Source organism: Diabrotica undecimpunctata, chromosome 4 (assembly GCF_040954645.1).
Source record: "Diabrotica undecimpunctata isolate CICGRU chromosome 4, icDiaUnde3, whole genome shotgun sequence".
Lineage (NCBI taxonomy): Eukaryota > Metazoa > Arthropoda > Insecta > Coleoptera > Chrysomelidae > Diabrotica > Diabrotica undecimpunctata.
This window is the reverse complement of record NC_092806.1, coordinates 125326886-125346392: the sequence shown is the minus strand read 5'-3', so window position 1 is coordinate 125346392 and position 19507 is coordinate 125326886. Positions and strand designations below refer to the sequence as shown.

At 34.2% G+C, this 19507-nt stretch overlaps 1 protein-coding gene across 2 annotated transcripts in view; it reads right to left on the bottom strand.

Annotated features, from left to right (window-relative positions):
• The window catches only part of LOC140439965 (uncharacterized), a 57714-nt gene that overhangs the window by 16973 nt on the left and 21234 nt on the right, over positions 1 to 19507 (bottom strand). For both annotated transcript variants that reach the window (XM_072530176.1, XM_072530177.1), the window contains exons 4-6: positions 17846 to 18011; positions 10127 to 10522; positions 4784 to 5216 (exon numbers count right to left, since the gene is read on the bottom strand). In XM_072530176.1, coding sequence (XP_072386277.1) covers positions 4784 to 5216; positions 10127 to 10522; positions 17846 to 18011 — 995 coding nt within the window. The remainder of the gene's footprint in view (positions 1 to 4783; positions 5217 to 10126; positions 10523 to 17845; positions 18012 to 19507) is intronic.

Here is a 19507-nt window from a genome sequence, read left to right as displayed (position 1 = left end):
TAACTCCATAGTTGTACTGGCTGTCGACATTCTGGTAAACCGCGGGCCTAAGCGTCTAACGCCCTCATGCGTACAGGCCCTAAAAGTAGACCATTTATGAATTGAATTTTAAACGATTACTTTGGTATAAACACGGAGGTCACCTTTCTACGCTAACCACTTGAGTGGAAAATAATTAGGAGACGTTCCTTATCCTGTCCGTGTTTGAATTGGTATTCAGCCCGAGTGTCGGATGAAGGCATGGGAGCTTGAAATGACGTCATAACACTGTTGATTATCAAACACGTGAGGTCGACCCATTGTTCCCCTACGCCAACTTTTTCTTAACGTTTCTTTCTGAATTAAGAAAGCATTTCGTTCTAATAAATGAAATATTTGTGTATATAATTATTTGTTTGCCAATTCAAAGTGTATGTAGTAATTTTTTAGTTTTATTAAGACTTTTCAAGGTTGTGCGTCCTTACTTGTCATTTAAAATATCCAGTTCTACAGATTTTGCGGAGCAAGTTACCCAAAAAAAGCGGTCAAAAATACGTTCTTTTAGTAGTAGGGAAAAATGTGTTTTTCTTCTCCGAAAAAGACTAAGCCCAGGAAAACTATATTAGACAAAACTGATGATACCGAGTAATCTGGCATACGACGAATTGTGCACCAATTTTTTTAACGAAATACCCATTATACAGAAAGTTCTTTTAGCTGTTAACGAGGACGAAAGCTTGCAGAATTTTAAAAGCACTACATTTTATAGACTTCTCAAATCACTTATGTACGGTGTGGCAGAAATAGTTGCTTTGTTAGATCGAGACGATATCATTTTGGGGAGACGAAATTTCTTGAAATCCATAAAAAAATTTCGGGAACAAAATAAAACAATTTATTGTTTAGACGAAACATTGGTAAATTTAGGACACACAAAATCTCATGTGTGTTTTGACGAAACGATCAAATCTTCAAGGTAGGGATTTTTGTCTGGTCTTTCAACAGGTCTTAAAAATCCATCGGGCAAGGGCAAAAGAATTATTATTACACACATTGAGAGTGAAACAGGTTTTGTAGAAAATGGTTTATGGATGATTGAGTCAAAAAAGGGTGCGATTATCATGAAGATATGAACGCTGAGAGTTTTGAAAGGTGGTTTGTACATTACCCTGTTTAGAAGAAACTGTGTGATAGTTCTTGGTAATAACTCTCGAAAAATTGAAAAAGTACCTTACAGATAATTAAAAAATAATAATAAATAAATAACATAAAACACTGGCTATACGGAAAAGATATTCATTTCGATGAAGATATGTTAAAAATGGAACTATTGCAATTAGTGGCCCCAAGACAGACTATTTGTCGTAGACGAAATGGCTAGAGCACAAAATAAGACTTGCGTTTACCACAGTATCATTGTGAGCTCAATATAATTGAACTCATATGGGCTGATGCTAAAAATTTTGTTGCTACCAAAAACAAAACATTTAAATTTGCAGGTGTAAAAAACCTCCAACAGTCTTATAAAACATCACCCCGGAAAAATGGAAAAACTGTGTGGAGCAGGTTAAAAATACAGTAGAAAAAAAGTTCTGGGAACTAGAAAATATATGGAGGTCATAGTGGAACCACTGATTATAGAAGTTGGTGCTAATAGTGAGACAGTAGTGAGTGACATTTGTAGTTATTCCTCATTGGAGTAAGAATACTTTCTTCTTCTTCTTCTTAGCCTTCTGTCATCCATGTTTGGACATAGGCCTCTCCCAACTCCTTCCATCGGTCCCTATTCTGAGCAACATATTTCCAATTTGTTCCGGCTATTCTTTTAATGTCATCAACCCATCTCATCTGTGGTCTTCCTCTTGGTCGTTTACTTTCGTAAGGTCTCCAATGTTGTATTGTAGTATTCCAAAGAATACTTTAAACTGTTTATATTTTTTTTTAAACAACTTATCAACATTGAAGAATTAATCATATACATTAAGTACCGAGATAAATTTAGGATGACATTTTGATTTATTCTTCTGAAATTGAGATATTTGATAAATGATTAAAAATGAATATTTTTAAATGGCAAAACAGATTTTATTTATTTCACACACTCTACAAATTTTGTTAACTCTAAAATAGACAATACAGACACTCTTTATATAAAAAATGTCTACATCATAATCATCCTTGTACAAAGCTGACCACAATGTATTGATACAATTATTTTACTCTACAATTCCAAATTTTGTCTTTACAATACTGTAACCCTTTTTACAATTAATTACGCAACAGTATTCCAAAAAAATGTATTTCCAGCACCAGTATTTCAACAGCTTCAAATTATTACTTGACATCTCCACGAAAATTTTATTTATAATCTGTAAAATTTTATACGACCGGAATTTATGCTTTTCTTTTATTTTGATCTGGATCTATTTTACACTTCTTCAATTAAATGATTTTCGAATTTTTTATGACGTTTCTATTTTTATAATATTTTTCTGTAGGCTACTATTACACTATTACATAAAATCGAGCAAGTTGTTCCCATAAACGAAATTATACCACAACACCAATTCGGATTTAGAAGGGAACACTCGACCATCCAACAATGCCACAAAATAGTAAACATAATTAAAAAAAAAAAAAAATCTATGGAGCGGTAAATGAAAATGGTGTCTGGAAAAGACGATACAACTTCGAACTCTATAGAATATACCAGGAACCAGATATCGTAAAACACATTAAGATAGGACGTCTGAGGTGGGTGGGCATTGTAATGCGAATGGAGCAAACCGACCCAGCTAGAAAAACGCACCTTGATAGACCTATTGGTCAAAGAAGAAGAGGAAGACCCAGAACAAGATTCCTAGATAACATAGATCAAGATATGAGAAATATGGAAATACGTGCTTGGCGGAGGAAGGCGATGGATAGGGACGATTGGAAAAAAATTCTTGGAGAGGCTAGGACCCACACAGGATTGTAGAGCCAAAATGATGATGAATTAAAATAACTCTCGAAAAGAAAAAGTTTTGCGCTGGAATGTTTCTAGATATACAACAGGCATTTGATAGAGTATGGCATGAAGGATTTTATACTAAAATCGTATCTTACTGATCGTTACTTCCAAGTCAAAATTGAAGACTACTCAAATTACCACTTCATACAATCTGGCGTACCTCAGGGTAGCGTTTTGGGCCCATTTCTGTATCTGATGTTTACAGCAGACGTTCCAACCGGCAATGATACCTTCTTAGCCACTTTTGTCGACGACACGGGAATCTTGGCAGTGGGTATCGACCCTAATGTAGCATCAAAAAAAGTACAAAATCATTTAGCCCAATTACAAAACTGGCTTAAGCGATGGAAGATCAGTGTTAATGCTAGCAAATCAGTACAAATTACTTTTACAACAAGAAAATGTCCACAAGTTTATATTAATAATACTTCCATTCCTATAAAACCAGTTGTCAAATACGAGATTGCATCTGGATAAAAAACTTACATGGACAACGCACATTAAAACTAAACGGAAACAACTAGATCTTAAACTAAAAAACATGAACTAGCTATTTAACAAAAGGTCTCAGTTATCTCTTGAAAATAAACTGCTTCTGTAAAAAGTTATACTCATACCAGTTTGGGCATATGGAATAGAACTATGGGGCTGTAGTAAACCTTCAAATACGAAGACACTTCAAACATTTCAATCCAAAATAGTCCGTATGATAAGTAAAGCTCCATGGTATGTACCTAACCAAACACTTCACAATGATCTGGACATCCCATTATTTAAGGACATAATAAAGAATCACTCAGTAAAATATAAAAATCGCACCACTGATCACAACAACGAACTGATAAATAATTTATTCACCCAACCACTTGCCGAAAGAAGATTGAGGAGAGTATAGCCAGAAGACCTACCGCAATAATACTTACGAGAACCGTCACTGGACTGTACCTAACTCACGTTAATTTACTTTCAGACTATTTACTTATTAATCTGTGTATAGAGTAGATTGTAAACATGCAATGTAATAATAAAAAAAAATTACAAACAAATCCCTATTTCTAATATCATTATAATTTTCTTTGAATATGTTAATAAATATTAACATATTGTTACGATAAATATGACTCATAAAACTGTAAACATTATATTTCTAATTCTATTCCATTCAAGTATTTTCTAGATCATACACCAGCCGGCAGAAACTCCAGGTAATACCTGACGGGTCACATACGATTAGAAGTTTCCAGAAGAAGGTCAAATGAAAAACCAGTCCGGGTGACCTTCTCGTCTGTTCGAAGGGAATCGCCGGAATTCTAGTCTAACGGTTTTTTAGTATAAATATAGAGGAACCTTTTATTTAAGTTACAGTTAGTTTTGAATATGAAGTCGAGTTTTTAGTCCGAAATAAATATTGTAAATAAATGAAAGTAGTTGTGTTCTAGTTCTTAGTGATAAGAGTAAAACTGTAATAAATATATAAAGATTTTAATAAACTTGTAAGTGTTATAAATGTAGAACCTTTGATAATAAATAAAGACAATAAATTAGATTAATAAAATTACTACAATATTATTATTTTTTATCATATTATTATTTTATTAACAGTTTATTATTTTATTAAAAAATATTTAAATTAAACTTTCATTTTCAACATGAAAGTTTCAAACTCAACAAAAATAAAACATTGTATCATTTTTTACAATTAAAACGTTTAATCAACTAAATTTCCCATTATCTGAAATTTTTAGAATAACAATAAATTTAACTTTAACGTTATGTAGGTGCAATACTTACTTGAATTCAAGTTTGGCTTTAAGACTGTCCCAACCAAAGAATGGCGCCACATACTTAATTTTCCACATAGGAACCTTTCCGTAGCAATCATAGTACGGTTGCGTCCAATGTCCATGTTCTAATCTTGCACCTCTATAATATGTCGGAAAATGTTCAAATTTGATCGTAGTTTCCCCGGTCTCGTTGAATCGTATCCTAATTTTCAGCCAGAACTTTTCTAAACTATCGAAATTAGAAGCCCATCGATATTTTAAATCTTTGAACCATATATTGTTTAGGTAAACTTCGGATGGTTTGTCCAATCTGGCTAAATCTTCGACATTGTATTTCCTTGTGTTTAGAATTTTCTTGTAAGCATAAGGAGCAAAGAGCGTTCGATTTGGAAATTTATTTCTTTCCCAATATGTACCAGCTGACCAAATGCGACTATTTCCTGAAACATTAACGAATACAAATTATCCAATAAGTAAAAACTCAAAAAATTCTACATACAACACATAAAACTGAAATAGTAAATGAATCATGAATCAATGAAAATATAGTTTTGTATACAGCTAAGAAAGTTTCAAGAACAAGCGAGGAAAACTCATGAACATGAAAATATTTTTTACAAGATCAGACCTTAGTCTAGAGCTCAGAATTCGAATGATCAGATGTTTTCTAAGGTACTTCGGAGCATGAGTAAACAAAAAGAATTACTCAGCATAATCAAAGAGAGGAAAATACAATACTTGGGTCATGTTGAGTGGTGAAAGATATGAATTACTCCAAATCATATTGGAAGGTTAAGTGCAGGACAAAAGATCAGTTGGAAGACGTCAGAACTCGGGGCTGAAAATTCTAAATACTTATTATATCCAATCACAATGTGTTTTCATTAGACACAAATCATTTCTAAGGATATATTGTACGTTCCAGACTATGTGAGGCTTTCTTGACCTCTTATTGCAATTTCTATATCACTTCTTATGTCAGAGTTTTTCAAGACTGGTATCTTTCGGAATATCACTATAGTCAGAATCCAGAAATCTAGGCAGTAAATTCTTGAAAGTAATAGTGATGGTTCATTGCTATTGTAGGTCTTCCAATGGCGTACGAAAAATATCATAAGTTACGACAAAGCTACTTGTATTAAATAAATATGTACCTATTTATAATTATGTTAATTTTAATATGATTATTTTTGACATTTGGGTTATTATATATATTAATATAATATACATGGTGTTTGGTAACGAATGGCCATAACTTAATCTTAGATTCCTGAGATTAAAATAGGCCGATTTAAACCAACTTACTTTAGAACGAAAGTTGATAATAACCAAAATAAAGGGGGTCAAAGTTAAACTTTTATTTTTAAATATTTCGTGATAGGCATGGGATAACAACACGAAATTTGGTAAGCTGGAGTTTTTTGGGACGAGAAATCAAAATTCGCCACTAAAAATGATGAAGGACGCCACATACATCTTTCAGTGCTCGTTTAATACGTTCAATTTTTTTTATCTCCCACTCGACATACTTTTAGAATCAAAACTTTTATTCTCTTAATATTTTTACTTAGAAAAGATATACTACATCGCTGTACAACCCACTACTTTTTATTATTGTTTTATAAATTAGAATTAATTACAATAAATAATAATTTTAGTTTAGACGGTAATAGTTACACCTCCCTAAAACCGCGATAGTCGGTGAAAGTCGGCTACTCAGGTATTCAGTTGTTTTGCTATCGAAGTAAACAGTGGTGTGATGACGATGAATAGAATACTATTTTGCTGACGTCACGTTGCCCAGCAACCGTCGATTCTATTCGTCGTTGCTACGCAACGTGACGTCAGCAAAATAGTATTCTACTCATCGTGGCCCCACCGCAGGACATGACTCACATATCGATTAGATTATCTAAGCAGTGAACACTTATTTTACTGTTGTGAGTAATATGGAAAGTGAAAGCAGTAAAAGTAAAAGACGTCCAAATTTTTCGATAGGAGAAAAAACTATTATATTCAATGTGTATTGTGGACTCTGTGAAAGGAATAAAAGTATGTCGGTCAACGATGTAGTTACCCTGTGTAGTGATTTGACTAAAGTTTCGACGAGAAGTGTATACAGAATTGTAAACAATTTTAAACAAAGTGAAGGCAAATTGAATGATGGACCTGTTGAAACCATTGAAACCAGAGGTAGAAAACGCATTCAGCTTGAAGATCATACCAAATATGCTATTCGGAGGAAATTCCATGCTTTCTTTTTTCGGAACGAAATCCCAACCTTAAAGAAAGTTGAAGTTGAAATAAATTCCGATAATTCAATACCCAAAATATCACGACGTGTTTTATTGCGAACATTAGAACAAATGAACAGTAAATATATAAAAAGAAGCAGGAATAGTGTTCTTTTAGAAAGATGAAATTGTTTTGTGGCGGAGAAATTACTCACAAAAAATCCGAGAGTATCGTCGTGAAGGACGAAAAGTATACTATTTAGATGAAACTTGGCTAAATCAAGGTCATACTGTCTCAAAGGTGTGGCAAGATTTGGAAATTAAAAGTCGTCGACAAGCCTTCATTGAAGAGCTTTCATTAGGATTAAAAACACCAGTGGGTAAAGGACGGAGGCTCATAATAACACATATAGGCAGCGATTCGGGTTTTTTGGACAACGGCTTGTTACTATTCGAATCCAAGAAAACCAACGATTACCATGAGGAAATGGACGCTCAAAGATTCGAAGGTTGGTTTTCAAATATTCTACCAAGCCTTGAAGCAAATTCTGTCGTTGTTATGGACAATGCGTCATACCACAGTCGACGGTTGGAGCCATCACCAACGACTGCCTGGCGAAAAGGTTAAATAATCAACTGGCTCTCTCAAAAAAATATACCATCCAATGACAACATGTTGAAAGTACAATTATTAAACCTCGCGAGGATACATATACCCGTTTTCAAGAAATATGCAGTCGATGAAATGGCTCGAGATAAACCGCAGAATTTGCACGGCTAATAGATGCTATTTTGGGCTTAATCTCCTTTTTAAATCTACAGTTATATCAAGAAATACAAAAGTAAAACTCTACAAAACAATAATACGCCCAGTCCTAACATATGGTTCAGAAACCTGGACTTTAACAAAAAGCAATGAAAGCATGTTAGGATGTTTCGAAAGAAAAATACTAAGGCGCATCTATGGAGCGGTAAATGAAAATGGTGTCTGGAGAAGAAGATACAACTTCGAACTCTTTAGGATATACCAGGAACCAGATATCGTAAAACACATAAAGATAGGACGTCTGAGGTGGGTAGGCCATGTAATGCGGATGGAGCAAACCGACCCAGCTAGAAAAACGCTCCTTGATAGACCTATTGGTCAAAGAAGAAGAGGAAGACCCAGAACAAGATTCCTAGATAACATCGATGAAGACATGAGAAATATGGAAATACGTGCTTGGCGGAGGAAGGCGATGGATAGGGACGACTGGAGAAAAATTCTTGGGGAGGCTAGGACCCACACAGGGTTGTAAAGCCAAAATGATGATGATGAAATGGCTCGTGCAAACAACATAATTGTACATCGCCTCCCTCCTTATCATTGTGAGCTGAACCCTATCGAGCTTATATGGGCTCAAATAAAAAACCAAGTGGCAAGGGAAAACTTGAGTTTTAAAATGGAGGAGGTGAAGTGCTTGTTAGCTACTGCCATACAAAATGTCACACCTGAGTCTTGGAAAAATTGTATAAGACACACTATAAAAGAAGAAGATAGAATGTGGGACTTAGACACAAAAGTGGACATTTCGGTTGAACCATTAATTATCAATGTAAATAATAGTGATCGCGATAACTCTTCATCAGCCGACGAGTCGTCTTCATACGATGATTAATATTTTAACTTCCTGTGGAGGTCGAACCATTTTATTAAGATTACTTTCGTATGTAAGTAAGTTTGTTTTGTTAACCTAGTTTTCAAACTAAAATACATTACGTACCAATATACTTTGCTCTTAAAAAAAATGAATACTTCTTATATATATATATATATATATATATATATATATATATATATATATATATATATATATATTAGGTATTTTCGATTCGATTTATTTTATTTAATTATAGTATATATGTGTGAGTGTTTATATGTTCACTAAAAGTAAAAGTTCACTTCATGTAATCGGCAAGTTCAGAATTGGATTTTCATAATTATGTAAATTAGTATATTTAAAATATAAGTAATTCCAATGAAAAGAAACCTTTCATTGAAATAACAGTAGGGTAAATATCTCTACCTGCCTTTTTGATAATTAATTTTTGTAACAAACAAAAAATGTCATTAAAAAAAATTATAGTTTGTCATTAAATGTCATAGAAAGTTTCTTTGTCTCGTATGTTTTGTACAAAATTATGAAATTTGAAAGTAAGTGTTTTTTTGTGATAAGAAGTATACACTTCAAAGTTAAATATAAGTCTCATATCATATTATATTAAGATTAATTTTTAAAAGTCACTGCAACAGTGTGAACGATACGCTACTGAATGCTAAGCTAGGAAGTCAATGAGCAATTTATCTCTCTCTATATTATGACAACGTTGATCTACTATTCCTTTCTACCGGTCCTAGAATGCGATGTTGTCATGTATGACTTTTACAAAGAATATTATCGTACTTTAGATGTTTTCTATATATAAGTATTGTATATAAATATAATATTATACATAAATATTGATGTTACTAAATACATTTTATTATATACCTTAACAAATACAAAACGATCATTAATATGATAATTTTGCTGCATGTCAATGATTAAATGATAAATTGCTAGAATATCTATCATTACAAACTGGCAACGATGTTGTTGGTTTATCGTATTCACAGTTCGGAGAATTTACTGCCTACAAATTTGATTCTCAAGTATAGATATCACTAGAATTATGTAAAAATGTCAATATGTATTATCTAATTTGCCATTAGTTTTTTGATTTGTCGTATTAGTTTCGTTTTGATTTCTATGTACTCCTTTGTATATTTAGTTAAATGGCTCTTTTGGTGGAATAGCTTTATCTTGATATTAAGTAAACAAATATTACATGTAGCAGTAAAGCAGAGTTGATTTACAAGAGCCCTGGTAATGTCTTCAGATAATAAAGTTGTAGACATTCAGATCTAAGTGTTATACAATCTTAAGCACTTGATACAAGTGCTTGATTTAAAAAAATATATCCAGGAACATATGAATTGCTAAGAAAATTTATACAGTTCCCAGAATCAAAAACTATTTGACACATATAAATTTAATATTGAGAGTTGACGAAATAATAAAAATAAAGAGGCTTACCCAACACTAAAGCCAAAGTTTCTCCAATCATTTGATCTTCTGTGAGCTCCCTATCGGCTACTCTTTTCCCAGAATAAACTTCTTTCGGGTCGGAAACTTGTAAGAAAGCGCTAATGAAGTTTGCAAGTCTGAGTGCCATTTTCGCTTCATTTTCGAAAAATTCCTCCGCTCCGTGCATAATTCCTCCATAAAGCTGCAGGTCTTCGGGTTTGTACTTTCTGCAGTTATCTTTGTTCATACCTAGAATATAATCTAAAACTCGATGGATGTTCATTACTGGTTGGCTTAAACTGGCTGGGCCAGTAGTTTGGTTCCAGTACTCTGGATATTTGTCCAATACTACTTCTCTTAAATATGGATCAGAACGTTCCCATTGTACAGGTAGTTTTTGAATCCCTATAATAAAAAATATTAATAGTTAACAGATATTTTAATCGAGTGCAAAAACTATATATTACTATTTACTAGATACTATTATACTACTACTATACTATACTACTATTATATTACTATTACTATACTATAACTATTATTTCATAAGATCAAGATTTCATAAAGTGTCATCTGTTACAAATAATTCAAACGTGAATGGTAATCATTTTCCCTAATAGCTACAGGACATACTAGACAACATTAATAATCGGGCAGTGTATTCCTAATGAGCGATTTCATTTCAAGAATTGAGAATACCAGGAACTATGCAGAAATTCAACGAAGAACAAACAAATGGAAACGAAGAAAAACTGATAAACTGATAAACGCCCATAATTAATTGAGTATAAACGATACATACTTAGATCACAAGTCACAACATAAATATACATTTAACAATACCAGAGGCCAAAAGTCAAAGATCGACTTTGTAATCAGTAACAGGAAACTGCACCCTAGCCACATACTTGACGTAAGAATGCTAACTTCAGCGCTGTCACACAACATAGTTTGGTCTTATGCAAAGCTCGAATTATCGCGTATAAATCCACGAGAAGAAGGAAACCGAACTATATAACAAAATTTAATATAGAATCCCTGGAAAACCAGAGCACTAAAATCCTCTACCAAATAAGAATGGACAAAAAGGTATCCCGGAACTGCGTAGCAGAAGTAAACAGCGTTGGAAAATCTTAAGCAGAACTAAAAGCTAATATTACAAGTAGTGCCGCAGAAATAATAGGACAAAGAGCAATCAACACTTCTTCTTCTTCTTCTTCCTTCTTGTATGTAGGCTTTAAAGACTGTTTATTCTTTAATATTAGGCTCGTAAATTGTTTAAATTATCGCACCATCTTTTTCTTGGTCTGCCAATAATTCTTCGTCCATTTGGTGACTTATCTCGTGCTGTTCGTACTATCCTCTGCCAATCTACTAATGTGTTCGTTCCACTCCTGTTTCCGTTTTGTCACCCATCCATTTATGTCTTCTACATTGCATGCTCTTCTTATGCTTTCGCTTCTCTCCCTACCCAACAAACTTTTCCCTGATATTCGTAGAAGTATTTTCATCTCTGTTGTTTGTAGTAGTCGTCTCGTTTTAGATGTATCAGGTCTTGTCTCCGCCGTGTATGTTAATATAGGTTTAATTGCTGCTAATTCTTGTTTTTGTATCTTGTCTTAGGCATTTGTTCTTCCAGATTGTGTCAGTAAGAGATCCCGCAGCTTTACTTGCTTTTAGGCTTTGTTGTCGTACTTCTTCTTTAACATCTCCGTAACTAGTGATATCTATTCCCAGATATCTAAACCTTGCTTCCTGCTTTATTATTTTCCCATCAATTTCCATTTTACAGCGTAGTGGGTATTTAGATGTTGTCATACATTTGATTATTTCTGCTGATATTATCATATTGTATTTCTTGGCTGTTGTATTGAAGATGTGAATCTTTGGAGCTCGTCTTTTGTCTCCGCGATTAATGCGGCGTCGTCTGCAACCATGACCTTGTATTATTTCGTCCACTATTATATTAAAGAGAAGTGGGCTTAACGAGTCACCCTGTCTGACTTCGCTTTGAACTGGTATACACTGTGTTAGTTTTCCATTTATCTTTGGCTGTATTCGATTATGGAAGTAGATGTTTTCGATGGTTTGTATAATATTGATTGGTATGTTTCTTTTATACAGTAGGTGTAAGACGTCTTCGACTTGGATGCGATCGAAAGCCTTTGTCAGGTCTATAAAACATAGATATGCTGGTTTATTGTACTCGATGGTCTTTTCTGTGATTTTTCTTAGTACAAATACGGCGTCTACGCAGGATCTTCCGGATCTGAATCCTTGTTGTTCATCGATAAAGTTGTTAGTTTATTGATTTTGTTGGTTAGGACTTTTGTGGTAAGCTTAAGTGCGGTGTCCAGTAGATTTATACCTCTATAATTGTTGGGGTCTTCTTTATCTCATTTCTTGAACATTGGTATCATTATCCTGATTCTCCATGCGTCTGGTATCTTGCATTTTTGTATAAGTTTTGTCATCTCTAGGGTTATACTTTCTCCTCCGTGTTTTAGGAGCTCGTTGGTTATTTCGTCTGGTCCTGGTGACTTTCTATTTTTCAGTGAATTCATGGCTATCTCTACTTCCTGAAAACTGATTTCTATTTCGTGTCTTAATTCAAGTACGTTATTGTGTTGATTATTATTTTCCTTTCCTTTAAACAGTTCCCTCAGGTACCTTTCCCATTCGTTTACTGGTATGTTATTGCATTCCTTCAATTCTGCCATTTCTTTCCGTTGATTTCTTATGAATCTCCATATTTGTTTTTGTGTACCGTAGAAGTCGCTTTCCATCCTTTTTGTAAACTGTTCCCAGTGTTCATTTTTTGTTCTTCTTACCAACTGCTTGGTTTCATTTCGTATTCTTCTATAGGTGTCTCGGGATTCTGGAGTATTTGATGTTTTGTACTTCGTGTAAGCCTCTCGTTTCTCTTGCCTCTTGCTGCTTCTTCGATGTTGTTTTTAATTTTCAAACTCCCAGCTCGCGTTTATATCTTCGATGTCGTCTATTTGTTTTAGCTGTATCGTGCAATCAACACAAACAGACAAAAAAAAAACAATAAACCGTGGTTTACAGACGAACTCAAGATAGCAGCTAAGGAAAAACGAGATATCTACATAAGATATATGAGCAACAAAAACTCAGAGACATACGAAATTTACAAAGCAGTTAGAAAGAGGGTGAACTGTGAAATAAAGAACCAAGCTTTAAGTATCCTCTGCTATGCGGATGATGCAGTAATCATGACAGAAATTGAAGATGACCTCCAGCGCCTACTTTACAGATTCAATATAACAATATAACTTACACAAGTTAAACATATTTAAACAAGAGCCCCATCAGAGGTAAACTAATGATTAACGAAAACGCAATAGAACAAGTCATGAATTTTAACTAAGTCGGAATAGATGTATCATATGATAGATACACTGCAGATGAAGTGAACAAACATGTCAACAAGGCAGCCACGATATTGGGATACTTAAGGGATATCAAATGGAGCAACAAATATATGAGCGTAAAAGGAAAAACCCGGATATATAAAGCATGTTTGAGACCAGTACTAACATACGTAGCGAAAACAAGAGCTGAAACGTCGCTTACAAAAAAAAAAGATTGATGAAAACTACAGAAATGAAAGTAATAACAACCATAAGAGGGATTTCTCTCAGAGATAAAATAAGGAATGAGGATAGATTACGAGAATCTGGAGTCCAGAATGTGGTAAGATGGACACGAGCAATATGCCGCAAATGGAGAGATCATGTCAACAGAATGGACATCAACATCACAAGAGCTGGGATGATATAATAAACAGGACCATGTCCTACAAGAAGAAGAAGAAGAAGACAAAGTTTATAACTGAATCAAACCACTAATAAGTGGTAAAATTTTAAATCATTCAGATCTTGCGATATTATTGTTTAGTTTTAAAATAAACTTGGATAGTTGTCCTGGTATTGTTCATATTCTAGTTTCTTTCTATCTACTTTGTCTAGCTGTTTTTCCCGTCTGTGATGTTTTACCTTTGATTTTTGATGCGAAGTTTAGTACAGTAAGGTCTCTTCTTATGCGGATTATGTTTATGTGATTTTAAAGTTGTGCAGTTTGTATTTCATCCAAAAATTTCTATTATTAACTATTATAATTAAATATTAACTATTCGCATCCACAGATGTCAGTAAAGTGAGCGTTTGCAATTCGGGGATTCTTTTGTTACATGATGTCCCTATTATATTATTGCGAGTTTCGTCACATACACAGGTATACCCTTTTATTGTTTTAAAATAATTTTTCTCTAAGCGGTGCTTAGGTTTATAATAAGTTGTTTAAAATTTTGCTGATTCCAAGTTGCAGTATAATAAGCAGCACGGTTTTCGTATTGAAACGTTTTAAGAGAGTGTCGTAAAGTTTTGTTTTTCATTAGAAGAGGTTTTTGTCATCTCAATATTGTAAGTTTAATTTTTTATTTCTTTTTTTAAGATTTTATTTGGGCCAATGGAGAAAAGGTCAATGGCCATCAAAGACAATCAATTTCGTTGGGAACGAAAATTGCAATTTTAGATCGCTTAGGAATACGGCAATTGGAAAACATTTTAATTTAGACGAATCAACTGTAAGAGCAATTAAGAAGAGTGAAGTGGCTATAAGAAAATCTATAATTTCTGGTACAAAATTAAGCGCCAAATTTTCATCTTACTCAAGGGATGTATTATTAGAAAGAACGATCGCAATTTGGATTGAACAAATTCAAAGAATTCCTGTAAGTTGTTATTTAATCCAGGAAAAAGCTCTTCAGTTTCATGAGTTAATGAAACAGTCAGAGCCAATAACTTCCACTTCCCAAGTTGGTAAAGAATTTTCAGCAAGCACAGGATGGCTAACCGGGTTTACAAAAAGAAATGCATTTCATACTATCAGAGTGCTACAGCAGATGAAGCAGCAGCAAAAATATTTCCACAGGAGCTAGCGACAATGATTTAAGATGGGGACTGTTGTGCCGATCAAGTATTTAACGCTGATGAAACGGGACTGTATTGTAAAAAAAATGCCAACCGTACTTACATCGCAAAGGATGAAAAAACTGCAAGTGGACATAAAGCAAGTAAAGATCGAGTAACATTATTACTTTGTAGCAATGCATCTGGAGAGCGAATGTTGAAACCGCTTTTAATAAATAAATCTCTTAGACGACATGCTGTAAAAGGCAAAGATTTAAAACAACTGTTAGTGTATTGGATGGCTAACAAGAAAGCCTGGGATATATTTTTACAGAATGGTTCAATAATTGTATCGTACCAGAAGTAGAAGCCTATATGAAGGAAAAATCTCTCGATTTTAAAGTTTTATTAATTATTGACAATGCAGCAGGTTATCCACACTTAAAACATCCAAACGTTCAAATAGTATTTCTTCCGCCCAATACAACAAACCTTATTCAGCCATTAGATCCAGCCATAATTGCAACGTTTAAAAAATATTACATAAAGGAAACTTACAAATCCATCTTGAGTAAACTAGAAAATGAGCCCTTAACAGTAAAAGACGTGTGGAAGCAATTTTCTATTTTTGATTGTTTGATTCATGTTGCATCTGCTTCCGCGTCAAACAAGACCAGGAACTTTAAATGCCTGTTGGAAAAAGGTTCGGCGAGCATGTGTAACAAGCAATGCAACCATTCAAACATCGACACTATCAGATGAAATAATTAATTTGGCACACGAAACTGGCGGAGATGGTTTTAATACCTTCAGCCACGATGATATAGATGAATTGCTTGTGAATGATGCATTAAGTGACCATGATATAACTGATCAAACTTTAGATGACGTCGTGAGTCTAGAAAATGATAATGGGAAGGAAGAAAAACCAACCCCCTCACTGCCAAATTAATTCGAGAAGGTATTAGAAAATCATTTTCTTATTAATGACCTTAATTCTGAACGAGCTTTTAAATTACAACGTGAGCTGCAGAACTGCATGTCAGGATATCGTGAGCTACATAAAAAATTAATAGTATCATCATCGCAAAGTTTAATTACTGATTACATTGTCAGAAAAGGAAGAGCTACACAGAACGAGAATGAAGTTTGTGAAAATCCATCGCCTTTACTGCAAATATCTATTGCAGAGACAGTTTCTTCTGACGATAAAGATGATTTTGAGCAATTTCTGCAATTTTTTTTGTTTTGTTCTTCTTCTTAAGGTGCCTTCTCCATTACTGAAGGTTGGCTATAACTACAGCAAATTGCTCTCTATCTTGAGCTATTCTTAGTATCGAATGTATGTCCATGCCTGTCCAGTCTCTTACATTCTTCAACCAGGAGCATTTTCTTCTTCCTGGACCTCTTCTTCCTTCCACTTTCCCTTCCATTATAAGTCGTAGGAATTTGTATTTTTCTCCTCTGTAAATATGTCCTAGATAACTCGTTTTTCTGTTTTTTACAATATTTAGGAGTTCTCTCTCAGTACCCATTCTTCTCAGCACCTCGTTGTTGGTCACGTGCTCTGTCCAAGAGATCTTCAGCATCCTTCGAAAACCCCACATCACAAAGGCTTCTATACGCCTCATACTTGTAATTCCGAGAGTCCATGTTTCCACTCCGTATAGTAATATGGAATAAATAAACGTTTTTACAAATTGGTATCGGACATCCAACGATAACGTAGAGTTTATTAGGAATTTTTTCATTCGTTGAAATGCGGACCTAGCATATTCTATACGAGCACGTATTTCGACCTCGTGGTCAAGATCGTTTGTTATCTAGCAACCAAGATACTGGAATCTTTGCACTGGTTCTATATGTTTGTTATAGATACAAATATTAATGTCGACATTTGGTGCGATCCTGGGCAAGAAGAATATCCTGGCTCCATAACCTGCGAAAATGGTTTAACTTAACCACTACCGGACTTTTCAGGGCAGCAGTCAACAAAGTCAGAATAGCCATGTTAGTGTCCAACATCCGTAACGGATAGGCACCATAAGAAGAAGACCAGTGGAGAAAGTACACAGCCCTGACGAACTCCTCTTTTTATTGGCAATTCTGCTGTCAGACGATTGTCTTTTGATCGACGCCATTTGACCCCAATATAGTTTTTTAATAAGTGCTACAGTGTTATGGTCTATACCATGTTGTGTTAGAGTTTCTATGAGTTCTGTGTGTTTTACTCGATCAAACGCTTCTTTATCTAGTCGATAAAACAGAGAAACACGTCTTTTCGCTGATCTCGGCATTTTTGTAGTAATATCTGGAGGTCAAATAATGCCTCCCTTGTACCAAGCCCCATACGAAATCCAAATTGATTGTCGCTCAGGTTTCTTTCGCATTCTCTGTATATTCGTTGATGTACAATTTTGAGTAAAATTTTTAGAAAATGGCTCATCAGGCTAATTAATCTGAACTGTGAGCATCTATTTGCTTTATTTTTTTGGGAAGATTCCAGTGGTATATATTTTGTTAAATAATAGTGTTAACGTCTGAAGATTTTCTTCATTGTTTTTGTCTTGGTTTTATGAAATTTTAGAAGGCTACGGAACGTATCCCTACTTTTTCAAGGCAAGTAATGTCTTTTTTTATATGCGCTTTTCTATAAAACAAGACCTTACTGTGTTTGTAGTTGTTTATACATTCGTATCTATATATATATATATATATATATATATATATATATATATATATATATATATATATATATATCCATTATAACCAACCAATGATCAAAAATACTTACATCCAATCTTCTGACAGTCAAAACCGTTGTAATACTGTTCAGCAGTTGCCCTTTCAACTTTTTCCCCCAAGAATGGCCTTCTCGCCTGTAAAGGAAGCCTGTATCCCGGTAGACAACGACATTGATAACCGCCTCTACGGAATCCCCATCCATGTATTGGCTCGCACTAAAAAAATGTAATTAAAAAAAAATAAACAAATCTATGTTTGGAGTGATATCGTTACTATATCTTAAATCATAATAGCCAAACGAGTCGAAGCTTTATTTTATAACAACACAGTTAAATGAATACACTATCAAGATATGAATTCTAAACAAATTAGACTGTTTATGTCAGCGGTTACCATGGTGCGTCGTGAAATGTAAACAGGAACTCCAATTTTATTATAATTACTCTCCATCATCCAGCTTCAAACGCCCACTGCTGAAAATAGGCCTCTTCTCCTTGTCTCCCCTCCGGATCTCTCTCATTCAGTTTTTATTCATTTTCTTTGTCGTCAGTCCATCGTGCTAGTGGTCACCCGACACATCGTTTGTCCTCAAATGTTTTCCATTTAAACAGCCTTTTTGTCCATCGATCCTCTGTCATCCTCGCTATATGTCCTGCTCATCTCCATTTTAGCCTAGCTATTCGTTGAATGATGTCAGTCACCTAAGTTCTTTTTCTTATATCCTTGTTTTTAATTTTGTTATTCCCAGCATGGATCGTTCTATTTTCCTCTGTGTCACTCTTAGTTTAGTGGCTGAAGCTTTTGTTGGGGTGAGTGTTTCTGCTCCGTACGTTAGTACTGGTAAAATGCACTGTTCATACACTTTTCTTTTCAGACATAGGGGTAGAACACTTTGTCGTCGTTTTCCATATGCTGCCCATTCAAGACATATTAGTCTTTTTAATTCATGTGTTTGGTTATCTCTGCAAATGCTAATTTCATGTCCCAGATATTTATATCTATCTACCAGTTCTTCTTATTTCGTCGATGTTAATATGTTGGTTGGGTACTAACTTTATCATCATTTTAGTCTCAGATAGATATTTTTATATTTAAACCAACCTTTCAGGTACGTCAATGACGGTTTCTCTATTAGGGTTTTCAGGCTTTGGAGATGGTCGTTAGTTCCGTAACCTTTTCGAAATCCTGCCTGTTCTCTAGGCTGATAGGTCTCCCAACTTGCGTTCCATTATTGTAACGATTATTCTGGTAAACCACTTGTACATGTGGCTTAAAAGTTGTTCCATTCTGGTAGAACAATGGCGTTTTGAGGACAGAAGTTGAACAGTAGATTCATTTTTTCAATTAGTTTTTGTCCTCCATGTTTCAGTGTTTCTACCACAATTTCATCTTTACCTGGCGCTCTACTATTTTTAATTTCCTTTAATGCATCTGTGATTTTTGATTCTATTATATCGGACATCAAATCTAATCCTTTGTTTAATATTCCTGTTTTTGCCATGATTGGAGCGGTGTATTTTTGTCTGTTTTTTTTTTATCTCTAAAGGTCTGTGTAGAATTGTTCAGCTATCGTTAGTAATTCGTCTTTGTGTCTCCCGATTTGTTTTTAGCTTTTTGATTTCAGTTTTTCCGTTTTCGTAAAAAAAATCGATTTCGTTTTTTTTCTTCCGTTTGGGCTTTCACAAGTCCATCTTATGTGTATTTTTTTTAA